Source organism: Diospyros lotus, chromosome 4 (genome assembly GCF_014633365.1).
Source record: "Diospyros lotus cultivar Yz01 chromosome 4, ASM1463336v1, whole genome shotgun sequence".
Lineage (NCBI taxonomy): Eukaryota > Viridiplantae > Streptophyta > Magnoliopsida > Ericales > Ebenaceae > Diospyros > Diospyros lotus.
The window spans coordinates 1598702-1615395 of record NC_068341.1 but is presented as its reverse complement, the minus strand read 5'-3'; the positions used below and the strand labels follow the sequence as shown (position 1 = coordinate 1615395).

General features: G+C 33.2%; 2 protein-coding genes and 1 long non-coding RNA gene across 4 annotated transcripts in view; 1 reads left to right on the top strand and 2 right to left on the bottom strand.

Annotated features, from left to right (window-relative positions):
• Nucleotides 1–1770: 1770 nt before the first annotated feature.
• LOC127799287 (uncharacterized) lies at nt 1771–3258 on the bottom strand. Of its 2 annotated transcripts, XM_052333199.1 has the most exons (3): nt 2709–3258; nt 2244–2485; nt 1772–2080 (listed from the first exon to the last, which is right to left on the bottom strand). In XM_052333199.1, the coding sequence occupies exons 1-2, from the start codon at nt 3151–3153 to the stop codon at nt 2256–2258; spliced, it is 675 nt and encodes a 224-aa protein (XP_052189159.1). In that variant the 5' UTR covers nt 3154–3258; the 3' UTR covers nt 1772–2080; nt 2244–2255. The 2 variants fall into 2 exon arrangements, with proteins under 2 accessions (XP_052189158.1, XP_052189159.1); XM_052333198.1 differs by having other exon boundaries at nt 1771–2485; nt 2709–3257.
• A 7700-nt stretch (nt 3259–10958) lies between these two features.
• Nucleotides 10959–16694, top strand: part of LOC127799312 (myosin-8-like) — a 92158-nt gene continuing 86422 nt past the window's right edge. Inside the window, exons 1-6 of the mRNA XM_052333234.1 lie at nt 10959–11093; nt 13175–13318; nt 13612–13757; nt 13829–13985; nt 14084–14142; nt 14256–14415. Coding sequence (XP_052189194.1) covers nt 10959–11093; nt 13175–13318; nt 13612–13757; nt 13829–13985; nt 14084–14142; nt 14256–14415 — 801 coding nt within the window. The remainder of the gene's footprint in view (nt 11094–13174; nt 13319–13611; nt 13758–13828; nt 13986–14083; nt 14143–14255; nt 14416–16694) is intronic.
• On the bottom strand, nt 15100–16021 carry LOC127799314 (uncharacterized). The gene is made up of 2 exons (XR_008022595.1): nt 15569–16021; nt 15100–15460 (listed from the first exon to the last, which is right to left on the bottom strand). It is a non-coding gene; the product is annotated as an uncharacterized LOC127799314 (long non-coding RNA).

Here is a 16694-nt window from a genome sequence, read left to right as displayed (position 1 = left end):
GCCAGTTTATCCAAAGCATCACATTGTCACGTTATTGTTGACAGTCCCTTCCAACCCTGCTCCAGTTGCATAAAATAACAATCTTCTGGTGTTATTGAACTGCACTCAACCCCTTGAAAGACAGAAAGGGACATAAGGAAAATTTATGTCTTGTACTGAATGCTTGAAATTGCATGATTTCGGATTGACTGACGTGATAAACAGAAAATTGTAGGGAAATACTCGTGTCATTATGCATTGTTAGGAAGTTTTGTTAGTTAATTTCCTAGATTAGATTGCAAACAGAAAATTAGCTTTTGTAAAACGCTTTTGGTAACAGATCTCCTGTGCCAGTCTCTATGAACGTGACAAAAGTCATTTCACAATTAATCAGACCAGCAGGATGTTTACACTCGCTTCTAAAGATCTGAATGTTGCGACTGTTAGAAGAAAATTGCCCTTTGTGATCACAAAGAAACACCACAGGATGCCAGGGCTGTGGACGATGATGCTAGAACTGAATGGAACACCCGATCACTAACTTAAATAATGATGATTCTATAGCTTTAGGAACCATAAGCAATGTTTGAATCTTGGAAATGAGTAAGGTGGGTAGGTAATGAATTGGTTATTCATTTTGTGGGAAACTGAGCAAAGACGTGGATTCTTTAGAAATGCACGTTCATTTCATCTGTTAATATCTTTAACTTATCTACACACCACATCCACAGCAGTACCAAGAAAAATGCAAAAATACCAAAACAAAAAGCCAACAAACGCACAAGAACACACTAACCACAGTGCACAAATCACAAAATAGCGAGACAACGTTTATATGTTTAGATTTGAAATAGATTCTACTCATGGGAGGGCTTCGCCTTAATTAATTTACTAAAATAATAGACAATGGATTTACAGAGATTTACAGCAATTACAACAAAATCAGAACTAATAATGGAAACAAGAAGATGATGCAAACAGAGAATACAATGCTTAATCAACCAAGCGATTCCAGCACTCTCAAGACAATTTTCTATACATCTCACACACTCAATCCTATGAAAAAATAGTGAAAGATCAATACTTGATTCTCAATTTAGGGTTCCGATTGTATATGCTCTCTCTCGCGTAATTTTTGGCTTCTGTTGTCTTGTGTTGACCAATTGGAATACCACTAGGCTTTATATACAAAGGGGCTTTTGATGGCAGGCCTTCGATGGAGGGTTTAATGAGATGATCAACAACCCACAAATAACTAGTCAATTTACATATTAATAAAGCCAAATGACATGCAAATGAAATGAAGTCCAAATATATAAAATATATCAATTTATTTTCAATCACAAATCAACATCATCTTGTTCTCCAACTCCACCATACGTAAAAGAGAAGGATTTGGTTTTTCTCGATTTTCTCCATCGTTCTTATGCTCGTGAAATCCAAAGTATAAGCATATCATTGTATTGCTAGAAGTATTTTGATTGTAATTGGATTGCCAACATAGGCTCCAAATATGAATGGCACCACAGATTTGGAAGCTTTATTTTCCCTGTATATTTTGCATTTACAGTAAAGTTTCTTCACTTTGGATGCATCTACAGAGGCTGAAGTTGCCATGGGAACATGGGAAGGTGTGCATTTGTGGAACTTATTTTCCCACAAAATAGATAGGACAAAACACTTCTTTTGCCTCTAAGACAGAGGATAGGCTATTGGCTTACTTTAACACTCGATAGTATCAAACAAAAACTAATAAATTACAGAAACAAAAGGTTAAAATTCGTCATTTCACCATTGACTTGCATTATAGATGATTCGTTCTGATGATTATAAGGGAAATATTAAATAATGATGTTCATATACGTATTTAGCAACTCATTCACCTTGTTTAGCTACCAGTCAGTCTTGATGATGACTCACATTTTGGGTTTCATCATAAAAAACAGATCATTCTTATCTTAGACTTGCTTTTCTAAAGAAAGAGTGTCTAGTTTAATTTGTTTGTCCTGACACTACCGGATGATCTCACTGATTGATAGCAGGAGGATGATACTGGTGTCTCTCTTTGATTGTTGTAGTTCTGCCTCCTGGACTCTGAAACCTGCATGCAGTCAGATGTTGAGGTATTTTGGGATAAAATTTGGCTGGGTAGAAATGAATTGGCATGATAATGGTGATCTCTCTTTTTATCAGACTGATAAAGCATATAGCATTTTTGGACTTCAGCATTCTATCTTGCCTTGTACAATGATAATATAACCTACGTTTCTGTTGTTTTACAAATGCAACTTTCTACCGAGGTTCTTGGCAACAGTTGTTGGCTGCTTCTTCTTGTGGGTCACGATTCTCAAGCTCTGCCTCAGTATGTCCACCTCTCTGTCCCTTCTGGCTCCCTCTTTCTCCACAGAAGCTAATCTTGCTTGCAGAAGTGCAATGGTTTCTTCCTTTGCTTTCAGTTCCTGCCTCAACGGTTCTTCTTCCTCTGCTTTCCACCGCCATCTTTCTCCTACAAGAGCAACAGTAGAAATCGGAGGCTGTTATCATCATTCTGGTATCTGCCTATAACTTTCCAAAACTAGCTACTAGAGCAAATCTGTCATGTTTGAATGTTTTTTGTTAGTTGAAATCTGCTGTTTTAACTCGAGAGCCCCCTGTTTACAGAAGAAAGAGAAATATATAGGTTTGAATTCCTAGCTAGTTATAATGGTAGTTGAAAGCATTGCTCGTACCTTGGTGTGTCCTCTGGATGAGATCATCTAGCTCAATCTTGATGGCCAGATAGAGCCGCTTCCACTTCTCCACCGCCTCGTCGCGCCGGGCTCTCTCCTCCATCATTTGCTCCACCATGTAGCTGGTAGTCCCCAGAAGCTCCCAGTACTCCAACTCTTTCTCCATCTTCTCTCCCGGCACCCCTTCTTTCATTTCCCTCACCCTCTCCTCCCTCGCTTCCACCGTCTTCCTCAGCTTCTTCGCCTCCTCTCTCAGCATCTTCCTCTCCCTCTTCCACTCTGCCTCTTTAAACGCATAAACCACCATCTCATGCTCATGGGCCTGGTTCTCATTCTCTCTGATGCGCATAATCTCTCCAATCTCCCTCTCCAGAAACCTCACCTTTTCTTTCAAGCCTTTGTTCTCACATGGGCTGCTCCTGTCCTTGCTCTTGGTGCTACCCATACTTTTGTTTGGGCTCCTCTCCTCTTACCTCATCATGTAGTTTCCAAATGCCAGTTTTTATTGTGCACACAAGATATTATATTACACGCGTGCGCCCGCGCGCGCGCGCGCACACACACACACACATATACATATTACAGTGGTGTAGAAGATATGGAGAGGAAAGAGAAGTGGGTGAATTAGTAGATCAGAAGTGAATGTAGATGACATAAATTTTTTCCAGAGGCTCCTCCATGAATAAGTGGTAGCTAGATTTACCTAAACATTTTTCTACCTGCAGGAACCAAATATATATATATATATATATATGTGCATAGAACACAAGAAAGATAGTACTTTCACACAATTTTTGTACAGAAAATATCATCAGAAGGATAAGATGATAACATGTTTGTGATTAAGAGTCATTATTACATGCTTTTCAGCTTAACTTTTGATTATGAAAAGATCATTATCGCACTCTTCTTTATTTATTGCATTCTAATTTACTACTACTGTGCAGGCTCTCTCCATGATTTAAATATAATGCAATAAAGTTGCATGTGAGGGGACTGATTGGGTGTGTGGATGTGGGTCATGCAAAGATGTCTGATTGGGTGTGTGGATGTGGGTCATGCAAAGATGTTGACAAGTGAAAATATGATGCATACTTGAACGGAGATCACATGCTTCTTCTTAGGAGCGGGGGCAAACAGGGTTTGATTCCAAACCCATCAGGAACCTTGATTTGGGTCCTACAGCCTTTGGAAATTGAACAGCCACAACAAACACAGAGGTTAGCTACTTTAGCTGCAGTTCATGTTTTTCATACATTCTAAATCTAAATCTAAATCTTTGTCTATAGTATTTTTTAATTACACTTAGACCAAATACTAAAAATCAATCACATGACGCGTTTAAGAAAATAGTCTGATGTTATATTACAATAAATAATTGATAGATGGAGATTGATTGGACATTAGTGGATGATTTGGGGTTTGAAAAAAAGCTGGGTTAGGCAACATTTGTACGGTTGGAGCTGAGTTGTGGTTTGGTTTTAGCATTTCAAGTCTTTTAGAATTTGATTTTATTTACATTTTAGATGATAAATATATTTTTGACCGAAACAAATGAAAATTTAAAGATATATTTTTGACCGAACAAGTGAAAACTTAAAGGACCGTATTATATTTACATACAAGCTTACACATAGACTTAGACACACGTGAAAGTGATCAAAATATTTCACCCATTTGTTGCCTTTTCTCTTTCTTTTGTCCACAGTAGATGAACCTAATTGGGTTTTATCATGGGTTTCATCTGCATTCGAGATGAAGTGATCAGGTTTCATTCGGGATAAAGCCTGATCGATGCAAGGCAGGCAACAATCAGGAGGCGAAGATACAGTGGCAAGGCAATAGTGGCGACGATGATGCATTGACGAGGCAACATCGACGATGATGATGTATCGACGAGGCACTTGAGGCGACAACAATGATGAAGATACATTAACGAGGCGAGCAACGAGGCAACACGAAGAAACGATGAAGTAAGACGACAATTGCTAGAGGTAGCTATGGAAATGAGAGAAAGATGAGAAGGCAAAATAGACAAATACAAAAGTAGTGATTTATAATTAAGTGAGAGATATTTTTATTATTTAAATATATGTTTATCAACTTATTTGTTACCTATTTTATACGAGAAGTATGTTTTGAACTTAAAATACTAGAAATAAATTACATGGCGCCAAATAATTTTTTACAAGTACTTGCTAGATGGAGATTGAGATTGATTGGACATTAGTGGATGATTTTGGGGTTTGAAAAAAGCTGGGTGAGACAACATTTGTAGGGTTGGAGTTGAGTTATGGTGCATTGCTTTGTGGAAGAAAGAGTGTGCCTCATAGGATTCCCTCAGGGGCCTATCTAATCTAATCTAGGGGGCCAGTCTGCAATTTGGCCATTGCACTTCTTATCCCCCTAGCATTTAATTCAATGCTTGTCCATATTCCTATTTATTCCCACACACTGCACCCTTGCAGGCCCCAATTTATTCAATTGGCCAGGACCCTTTTAAGCTCCCTCAGCTAAATTCTCCTCTCCTCTCACCCCATTCCTCTAGTTTAGTTTTATAGAGATATCGGGTAACAAAGTCAAGTCTATTTGAAGGGGCTCTTTGTCTTCTCTTAATTTTTATAAAATTATCATAGGATATAGATTTATATATATACATATTAGAATATATTAATTTTAGATTTTAATATAGATAACCCATTCAAATTCTAAACAAATTATACCAAGTCTTTAGATATTTAATTTAAATTCGACTTCAACTTGACTCAGCTCATTTATAATTTTAAAAATATTAATAAAACAACTCTTGATAACTCAAGTCTTGGGCCCATTATTATATAGTTTAAGTTTGATTTTAGGTCAAAAAGCATATTTTTACTTCTAATTTTTTTTTTTTATGAAATTTTAGTTTTGTTGCGATTCTAAATGTGCTTCTGAATTTTATAAAATCACATATTTAAATATTTAGCTATCAAGTGATACACACGTATATTAACGTGACAATTTTTCGACGTTTCCTCTTTATTTACTTTCCTTCTTTCTCTCCAACATCTCTTTTTTCTCTCTGACATCTTCTTAATTCTCTCTTTCTCTTCAGTATCTCCTGAACTATTTTCTGTTATAAAGATTCTAAACCAACTTTATCTTTTTTTCTATTGACTTTAAAAATATATTTTTTATAAAATAATATCCATAAACAGTTATATTTTTTAACCATGTGTAGCATTTCTTAAATAAAAAATTAGTGCCAAAAAGCCTTAATTTTCGTGCATAAAACATAAGTAATTAGGAAAATCATTATAATAAGTGCAAATTAAATGGTTAAATATTATTACAAATATTAAAAAAATCAGTGCCATGCGTATAATTGCAAAGTCACACGTGTCAAAAAATTAGTGTAAGATCCTGCTTCATCGTTCCTTGGCCCAAATCCAGTTCTGTGGGCCCCTACTTCATTCTGGGCCTCGAAGCCAATTGTCTTCTCCGGCTTGGCGGGAAGGAAGCGTTCATTTTCGTTTTTCCCTAAACTGCCCATGGATTTCCTCACAAATTGCATGCATGCCTTTCCTTTCAAAATACAATGATTCAATTGAAACTAACTATTTATCATATTTTTATATCAAAATATAAGAATTAAATTAATTTAAAAATATAATTATATTGGTATAATTGAAATAACAAAAAAATTGACTTATCACCCACCAAAAAAAAAAATCAAAATATAGAAATTAAATTGATTTGAAAATACAAATTTTGACAAATAATTAAAACAATAAAAATTTTGAACGACCTTATAAAAAAAAATATAAAACATAGAGGTGAAGAAATAGATTTGGCCAATAATAAATAGTTAAATAATAATAATAATAATAATAATAATGCATTTTATTTTGAATAATTATATTAATTAATAATAAATATATCGTATTTTAAATTATTTAATTAACTAATATAATTGTTTATAAACTAAAAATAAAATGCACTGTAATCATTATCCTGGCGTAGCCCTTTAAACGAAATTGATGTTTGGCCACTTAATCATGGTATCTGTGTATTGATGTATTTATATTTTTATTATTTAAAAATTATAACAACATATTAAAAACAAGTATTTGATTTCCTAAAATGATGTTGTTTAAATGTGACTGTAATTTAACTCTTTTTTTTTTTATAATCAAATGTAATGTCTAATCATAAAAATAATAATTTGTTACAAATTATTTTACATTCAAATGCAGTAATTATAAAAAGAATATATAGATGTTGTTATTATTATTATTATTATTTAAATTATAGCATTTGATGGGAATATTTCAGGTCTTATGAACTATCAAAATACCTTATTTTTAGACTTTTTAGAGACGACAAGTGTTTTAAAATATTCAAATATGAGTTCAAGTCTCGCCCATAGTTATAATTAAATTCTTCTTGACTCAAATATTGAGTTTGGCTTAATTATTATATAATATATTAGATAACTTAGTCTCACTCTTAATATTCAATTATTATTACTATGTATAACTTCAAAACTAAACATAATTGTTGAGCTAAATTACTCATATTAATTAAGTTTTGATAATTAATATAAATATTTTTATGATATAAATGTATTTATTTCTCATATAAAAAAATAAATTTATTATGAATTAAAAGTGGGTATAAAGAGTAAATTTATTTTAAATTAAATGCGGATTGTCTTTAAACATGTTTCCTTATTTTGACCATTTATGTTTTAAAAGTTTGTGTTTGAATTTTTATTTATTAATAAATGTTATAAACTTATGCAAAAAGTATATTTGTTTTGAATTAAAGGATAATGACTTTTAAACATGTTTTATCTTTCTCATACAAAAAGTAAATTTATTATGAATTAAAGAGAATTTGTTTTAGACATGTTTTATTTTGCTCATGCAAAAAGTAAATTTATTTTGAATTAAAAAATATTACTTTTAGACATGTTTTCTTGTTTTAATTATTTATGTCTCAAAAACTTATATTTGAATTTTCAAATCTTAATTTCTCATACAAAAAGTTTTTTTTTTTTTAATTAAAGGTGAAACATGTTTTTTTATTGTTTGAGAAAGTCTAAATATTTTTTAAATTTCAAACTTTATATTAATCCTTTATTTAGTGACTAAAATATTTATAAATACTTTCAAACTCATTTTTTGAATATCCATTGCACATATTATACATCAAAAGCACCCAAAAGCTATCAAGCTAATTTTCAAGCATTCCAAGGCTCTCAAAGATTCATTGTTCATATACCAAAGAGTTACAAGGCAAGAGGAGAAAAAGAGATCCCAAAGCCGAATTCGATCTTCTCCATTCAAACTGAAGTCACAACTTATTTATTTATTTAAATATTATTGCCTTGTATAATTTGTTCATAATTGCTTATTGGTGTCAAAGTGTGGACAAATTATTTGTAACATTTAAATTATTATTGAGTATTGTATAGGTTTTTTAGATCTGTTAAAATATAGGTGAATATAGTTTTCAAGGTAAGTTAGGGAAAAAATTTTGGTGTAGCGGTTGTCTAGAACCCATTATAATATAGTTTTCAATATGAGATAATGTAAAAATCTTGGTGATTTTGATTTAGTGGAACCCCAATAGTGGTTAGACTTTGGGATAATGGATTAGGTGTGTGTAGAAACACCGAATTACTATAAATTGTGTTATACTTCATATTATTTATTTTTCTTATATATTGTGGCTTACATTTATTATTAATCTCAAATATAATTTATTATATTTATTAAATATGTATTTTTTAATAAAATTATTAATCAATAATATTTATTAAAATTGAGAAAAATTTGAATCACTCAATTTATCCCTCTATTGAGTGGCCATACCTAAGGGACCAACAATAATTAATAGGTACACTCGACTTTAAACAAAACTAATAGGGATTGACTTTAATCGTCATTAGTATAATTAATAAATATTTATCCCTTATTTTTAATGATGGGTTGACTCAAAATAAGAGAGAAGAGAATTAAGTTAGTTTTAATCTTCTTCTATATTTATAATTAGTCGAATACAATAACGTAATATAAAATATAAAACAATTAATAATTAAATTTCGAAACAACTTTATCGTTATATTAAAGTTTATTTTATTTAAAACACAACTTAAAAAAAGTTAAGATAAAAACGTTTATTATTAAATGTTATCAAATGAGCTTTTATTTATTTTTTTCAACTGTGTGATATATTATATAAACAAATATCATATTTTAATTTTATGAAATTTTGTCAATAAAATATTTTTTAAAATACTTTTTATTTTGATTGCTTGAAAAATAAAATTAATGAGATTTAAATTCATGATTTTTAAATAATAGCTAATTTTTCAAACAACTTTAGAACTACACAAATATTTATTTTATCTATTTTTTAAATAATAAAAAATATATCATAAGTATCAAATATCATTTGATGAACTTTTATTTAATTTTTTTTATATGTTTACGGATGCAAAACATGACTCGGCTTACTATTCTACTGTAGCTATTATTCTCACAATCAAGAAAAATGATTAAGAATCACTTTAATAATCATCTATTGAAATAATTTCGATCAAATATACATTTTTATCTTTGTACTTTTATATATATATATATTTTATAAATCTATATTTTTGATTTAATTATTCTCTGTACTTTGATAATTTATTGTGTAACAAATAATTTTTTTGTTATTTTAATTACACCATTATATCTGTATTTTTTTAATTAATTTAATTTATGTATTTTGATGTGTAAAAAAATAATTAAATTGACTCATATCATGTTATTTTTGTTTTCATACATCAAAATATTTAGATTAAATTAATTAAAAAATACAAATGCATAGGTGTAATCGAAACAACAAAATGTTCAGTTTGTTATATAAAAAAATTTTAAAGTACATGAATTAAATTAACTTAAAAATATAAGTTTAAGGGTGTAATTGAGATAACAAAAATTTTAAATCGTCGCAAAAATATAAATTGTTTATATTAAGGTGAAAATATAGAGGTTTATATTAATTAAAATTGGAATTTACTCTAAATGAAAATTGAAGATAAAAGAAAAAGATAAAATTGTAAATATTCTGCAAAAGGAGGGGCAAAATGGGGAGGAAAAATGGCGGTACATTCGCGTTGGTTTTAGCTTCGATGGAGGAGGAAACGCGAAGCTGGAAGCGAAGAGAGAGAAAGGGATGGAAACCTGAAGAAAATTCAGGGCAATGAGGGAGAAGAAGATTGCGAAGAATTTGTATCCATCGTTGGCTTGGGAGGTTCAGTGTCTCCAAACAAAGCCTCTGTAACGTCCCTGGTGCAAACTGGGGAGATGATTTGATCGTATATGAAGACAACGTCATGGGCATTATTTGAAGGAACCAACGCTTCGTCAATATTGCGCGTCCGAAGAAAATTTAGGGTTTGATCGCTCCGAATCTAGTTGTTTCCCGGGAAATGGTACTCATTCTAATCCAAATTTCATTTATTTTGCCGGGTAAGTTGCAATTCGATCGTCATTGCTTAATCACGGTGACTAGTCCTTTGCAACTTGTTTCTCGAAAGAAAAAAAAACTACGCTATCAATTTTGCGAGCCGTGTTAATGCACGAAACCATGAACGCTTCTCATTGCCAATTATTACCCTTCTGCTAATAATTGAAAACAAACATTCCCCCATTCACCAAGTGGTCTAAAAAATTGCTGTTCGAAACGTTTTCACCTCTGAATCATCCAATTACGTACCGCCCAGTCTGCAATGATTTCTTCTTCTCGTAAGCTACATTATTTATTCTGGGAACTAAACTGATATGAGCTATGAAGTTGCTCAATATCTCATGGAATGCAATGTATCTCTTGCATTGTAAACTAGGTTGTTTACTTGGTTTGGAATACCATCTCTTGCATGAGGAACTTTACTGACTTTTATTATCTGCATACTTTTGTATGGGCATAATGTGTAAGAGTTTGTGTTTAATTAGACTGCTAATATTATTTTTAAAATTTTATATCAATGCTGACTAACTTGTAACAGCGATGATGCCAGTTGAGCCAATCTATGGCCTCCACACTTGTTCCTGCATACAATTTTCATTTCCATTTTGTCTAGAAATTTGATGATTCTAGTTACATTGCGTAAAGTACTGTTTTAGCATGTTGCGGCTTCTCCAACATCTTGTTTGCCCATAAAGCTCTTGTTGTTACCAACATCAAGTGCAGCTTACTTGATCACCTTTTTTCATGCAGAATTTACCAGTCAGTATAGTGGTTGGATCTTGTGTTTGGGTGGAGGATCCTGAGGTAGCATGGGCAGATGGGGAAGTTGTTGAAGTTAACGGTGAACAGATCAAAATAAACTGTTCGTCAGGAAAAGCAGTGAGTGCTTTCTCATGGACTTTACAATAGATAGATGCTTGTAATAAAATCCAAGAGCTTTGTGGTTTTAAAGCCTGCAAGTTTGTGTCCATCTTACAGGGTTATGTCTTTGCTGCTATTGTATTCGTTATTCCATAAATATGAGTATTTTTACTTATTTATTTAATTTTTAATTTTTGTTGATCATCTGTTGGATAATTTTATTTGTCGATCATGCCCTTGTTATTTGTGTTAAATGCGCATGGAAATACATCATTAAAATCCATTGTTAGGCCAACTATGCAATCCTACTTTTGAATTTTGTCCAATAGAGAAGCAAGTCACAGTGTGAAGGTTAGTGCAAGTGACTTTGGTGATTGGCTGTGCTTTACAGGGTAACATTTGTGTTTGGATGAGTAGAGGTGAGTTGAGGCCAAAACATCTAAACAGTTAACTGAAAAGTTGACTTTAGGATAGGGCCTATGAGGTGCTGACAACCAATTAAAAATTGACTATGGAAAGCAGAGAGCAACTTCAAGTATCATCACATTAATTTTTCACTCGATCCTTCACTCTTGTCATTGTAGTCATTATTTGACTAGAAAAATCATTCTTAGCCAATCCTTAAAAAAATTCGTCATGTCCCATCGTTCTTTGTTTATAAATTACTGATTTTGAGTGCTACACAATATTTACCTCAAAACTGTGTCCAAAGGCACTAATCTAGAATCTAGAATTTATTGAACTTTATGCCAACGGACTTGTCTTGATGTAAGAAATCCAAATTTGAGGTCTGTTTCTCTGAACAACTTTTATTCAATTTCCAGTTTTGGAATTGTACCTGGGGCTTCTGCAGTATTGATCCTTAATCTTGAACTATGTATCGGCTTATACAATTTCCACTTTAATTGTCTGTTTTCTCCGATTTCTATTTTCTCATAATTTCTTCTTGAAATTAAATTAATTATGAGAAACAACTCCTAGAAGAATTGGTGTTACAAACTATAGCCATTTTTTGTGATAGATTGTGTCGAGCAATTAAGAAACCATAAGTTACCAAATGAGTGTAGCTGAGATGAGGATGCTAAGGTGATGTGTGGTACACCTAGGAGACAGCTTTGGAACAAATGAATTGATGAGATGATAGGGGTAAAACTTATTGAAGATAAAATGAGTGAAAATTGGTTGAGATGGTTTGAGCGTGGAAAACAGAGGCTAAGACGGGACCCAGGTTGCATGATTTCTGGGTAATATTAGTTGTGGGAGTCCAAACTTGAGGTCAGATAATTAAGGAGGTAACATGCTGTAGTTTAAGTGAAAGTTATGGTTTTAGTAGAGCACAATGAAGAACAAGAAAGGAATTACGTTGCACACACTGATGTGGTATTTGTGGAAAGCTTAATGTAGAGCAAGTTTAAATGATGCAGAAATCTGTCACTGGAGTCAAAAGCGCTCATCCTAAGCCTCATATGTTACTGGAAAAGTCTTCCAGTCTAGGTAATCCTATATTCCTATGTATGCAAGACAAATTAATAATCACTCAACAATTTCAACCTACATAATTGAGATATACTGACATGTTTTAAAGGCTTGGGACAATCATTAATGCGCTTCCTTGCATATCTTATGTTGTGATATTGATTGGGATTTGCTTCTTACTTGTGTGATTTGTATTCATTTCTTTCTTTCTAATAAAATGAAGAGTAAGATTTCCTACATACTTTCTTATTTTATGGGGCAAAGTAGTTCTGTATAGGTTGCATTCTAAACAATCAGTGTAGTTTCCAATATTTTCAAGGATCCATTGACCGTACCGATTGCCTCTATTCCTGACAAGTACTTTAATTAAGCGATCACACTAGTCACAGTAATCATGCAAGGTTAATCCAAAGTCCTAACTGTCCTCCCTGGTTTCTCCTTTGGCTTATTGGAATGAAGATCCTTATGCATATATTGTTCATGAAGAATATAGTTATTCACTTTTCAAAAAAAAGAAAAAGAAAAAAAGAAAGGGAATGACTACCTGGAGTTGTTGCCTCTTCACTGACACGGAACTTGAGTTGGAAATTGTTTTTGATTTTTTTGCTATGTTTGTGGTGAAGGTTGTTGCTAATGTGTCTAATATCTACCCAAAAGATGTTGAGGCTCCTTCCTGTGGTGTGGATGACATGACAAAGCTGGCTTATCTTCATGAGCCAGGGGTTCTTCAGAATCTAAAATCTCGATATGACATGAATGAAATTTACGTGAGTATTTTTCAGATGATATCTATGCTTCTTCCCTGAATTATGCAGCCTTTTTGAATTGTTAGATTCATTATATGTTACTGAATTTCGTGCTAGTATTTGGTCTTTGGGTTGCTTCTATGGAGCTGAAGTATCAGCTTTATCATACGCTGCAGAAACAACAGATTAAAAGCAGCTGCATGAAGCTTCATAAAAGCACATTGTTTTGCTTGGCATGCTGCAACAATTTATTATACATAAATATGAGTCCTAGCAGTTCTTTTAATGAAACTAACTCATCCGATGTGTTTCAGACTTACACAGGTAGTATATTAATAGCTGTGAACCCTTTCCAAAGGCTACCTCATTTATATGATCGCCATATGATGGAAAAGTATAAAGGGGCAGCCATTGGTGAGCTCAGCCCCCACCCTTTTGCAATTGCAGATGCAGCATACAGGTAAGCTGCCTACTGTTTGATTTCTTTAAATATTTTGTTGTGCCTGACAAAAGTTGACATTTTAACTGCAGGCAGATGATTAATGAGGGAATAAGCCAGGCAATTTTGGTTAGTGGAGAGAGTGGAGCTGGTAAAACAGAGAGCACAAAAATGCTTATGTGTTATCTTGCCTATATGGGAGGGAGAGCTGCAGCTGAGGGAAGGTCTGTGGAGCAGCAAGTCCTAGAGGTAAATATGTGACAACTTTTTTGATTGTTAACAAGGTAACATTTAAGAGTTGTTGACTTAATGTTGAATCATGTGATGTTATGAATTTTATTTGGCAGTCCAATCCTGTTCTAGAAGCATTTGGAAATGCGAAGACTGTCAGAAACAGCAATTCAAGGTTTAATATCTTTTGTTAAATATTTCCTTTTTCTCCCAAATTGCAGAGTTTTCTAGTCTATCTTCTGTTCAGCTAAAAGCAAATTTTGCCCAAAATGGTTTCATATATTTCAGTCGTTTTGGTAAGTTTGTGGAGATCCAGTTTGATCAACAAGGAAGAATTTCAGGGGCTGCCATTAGAACATATTTACTTGAAAGATCACGAGTTTGCCAAGTGTCTGATCCTGAGAGAAATTATCATTGTTTCTACATGCTTTGTGCTGCACCACCACAGGTATTTGGTCTTTAGAAGCTCAGAAATGTTCTTTGTTGGTAATCTTGGGTCTCAAGGGGAAACTGCATATGGATTCTAGTTATTTTTGTAAAAAAGCTCTATCCCTAGCATGGTAGTACCTGCTTTTTATCTTTTTGCGTTTTTAAAAAAAACTAAAATACCTGCTCTAAACTATGTGATGTCATTGAATGATAGGGACTAAGTTTGATTTCTAACTACACAACAAAATTTTTTTATGGCCATAAAATAAGTGGAAGAACAAGTGATGCGCCATCATTAGTTGGGTCTAATTTTGCCCTTCAACTAGTTACAAAGTCTTGTCTGATGTGATAAGGTGACTATTCTTTTTGGCTTTGACACCTAAACTAGTGGCTCATGGATTGCCACTTATGGATTGGGTTTTAGTCGATAGCTGTAACATCAGGATTTTTTTTTCTTCTAAAATATCCATATTCCTTCCTTGATTACTTTTTTTCAAAATTTCCTTTAATCCTGTAATCTCTTTATCTCACTATTTAGTTGAAGGTGACTAATTGAAGTTCTAGCGCCCAAAACGTAGTCTGGATTGAACCTAAGAGTAAAGTTCATTTGAATGTTTGTTGCTCACATCTGTTAGCACATCAATGAAAATCTGACTATAGCAACAGCAACCACAACAATTGGAAGTTTCACAAACCCAACTAGTAGGCAGCAACAATATAGAAATATATCCGTATCTTGTAATAGCAAGAAGATTCAACACAAAATAACTGGAACGGCATTCAAACTGAAGAGATATAGGAGGCTGGAAATTCAAACCAGGAAGTCGCCGGAGCAACAGATCTGGAAACGGAGACAGTGGTTGAAGCACGCCGGAGGCGCTGTCCTGAAGGTAGATACGCCCTGTACCGGTTACAACAGGCTACGGCATCGATGCCCAGACACTGAGGGAAACCGGCCTTATATAGGGCTTTGGAGACGCTCCAATCGCCGCTGGCATTAAACATCAGCATAAATACCCGATGTTTGAAGCAATCGAACAGTCGGAGAAATAATGGACGGAATCCTGCATGTCTGGAAATTAGTCCGTCTCTAGGAAGAAGATAAACAAGAATAAAAAATAAAAGAAAATAAAATTTCTTTATATAAAAATATATATATAAATTGACCCGACCGGACAGACAACGGTGGCAGTGGTGCGCGTGGGCAAAAGGGGTTCACCCGCTCACAAAATTTGGGTGCCCCTTAAGACCCAAACCCAAGTGAGAGGGAGAAATATAAATGCCCACTCCCATCTTTTTACACAATCAATGTGGGACACACACTCACTCTCACACACTTAAATACACAACAACATCTATCCTAGACTATGACCAAACTGCCTCTCATATTTCAAGGGTCATAAATTGACACATCAAAGACTTGAACTTACTCATATTCATCAAACAATGCCAACACATTGATGGAGAACATTGGGAGCAAACTCTAAAGAATTTTAAGATGTGTCTTAGAATTGGTTCTAAGGCCCAAGCATTGATTTTGGATGGTTTTATGAAGGAAAGCTCTCCTAGAAACTTTGCTTAATTTTGATAATGTTTCCTAAAGTCATTTTTTGGTAACTCTAATTATATTAGGGTTTTATTTATAGTCTTTTCCTAATCTTATTATTAATATTTTTAGATTTTATTTAGCTTTCTAATAGGAAAAGGAAGGATTTCCATTTTGTTTAGTTTCCTAATAGGAAAAGGGAGAATTTCCATTTTGATGGGTTTCCTAATAGGAATGACTTTCCTAATCCTAGAAAGGAAAGGGTTACTAGAACTCTATAAAAACTATTATAATATATTTCTTTTTCACCAGTGAATGAATAATTTCAGTTTTCTCTACGTGTGATGCTTTCTTTAGATTGTGTGATGCAATTCTAACTCTAGATGTGATGCCTAGGAATAAATAATTTCAGTTTTCTCTGTTTTCTTCCTCATCTTTCTCTCTCGTCCCTAAGAACGAGAGAGAAAGACGAGGAAGAAAACAGAGAGAAATTAGGGAGAGAATTGAAGAGAGAAAGGAATTCAATTTTTGTTATTACTCAACAACCTCCAAAGCAGTCTCGAGTAGCTTATATGGCTACTCTTTAAGGCAGTTGTTTCAGTTACATATGTATCTGAAAGCGTACAGCTATCAACTAAACTATCAGAAAAATTAACAGCTGGTAACTGCTCTTCTGGAGAAATAATCTGCTACACCCGAGATAGTTTCTTGTAAAGTGGCAAAAGAATTAATACTTTTTCTCTGACCTGCTG

Bases quoted from the DNA above. Each gene is read 5' to 3' on its own strand.
- LOC127799287 (XM_052333199.1), bottom strand. From the start codon at position 3,153: ATGGGTAGCACCAAGAGCAAGGACAGGAGCAGCCCATGTGAGAACAAA. The intron at 2,486-2,708 runs GTACGAGCAATG...TTGCTCTTGTAG, and splicing joins CATCCAGAGGACACACCAAG to GAGAAAGATGGCGGTGGAAA.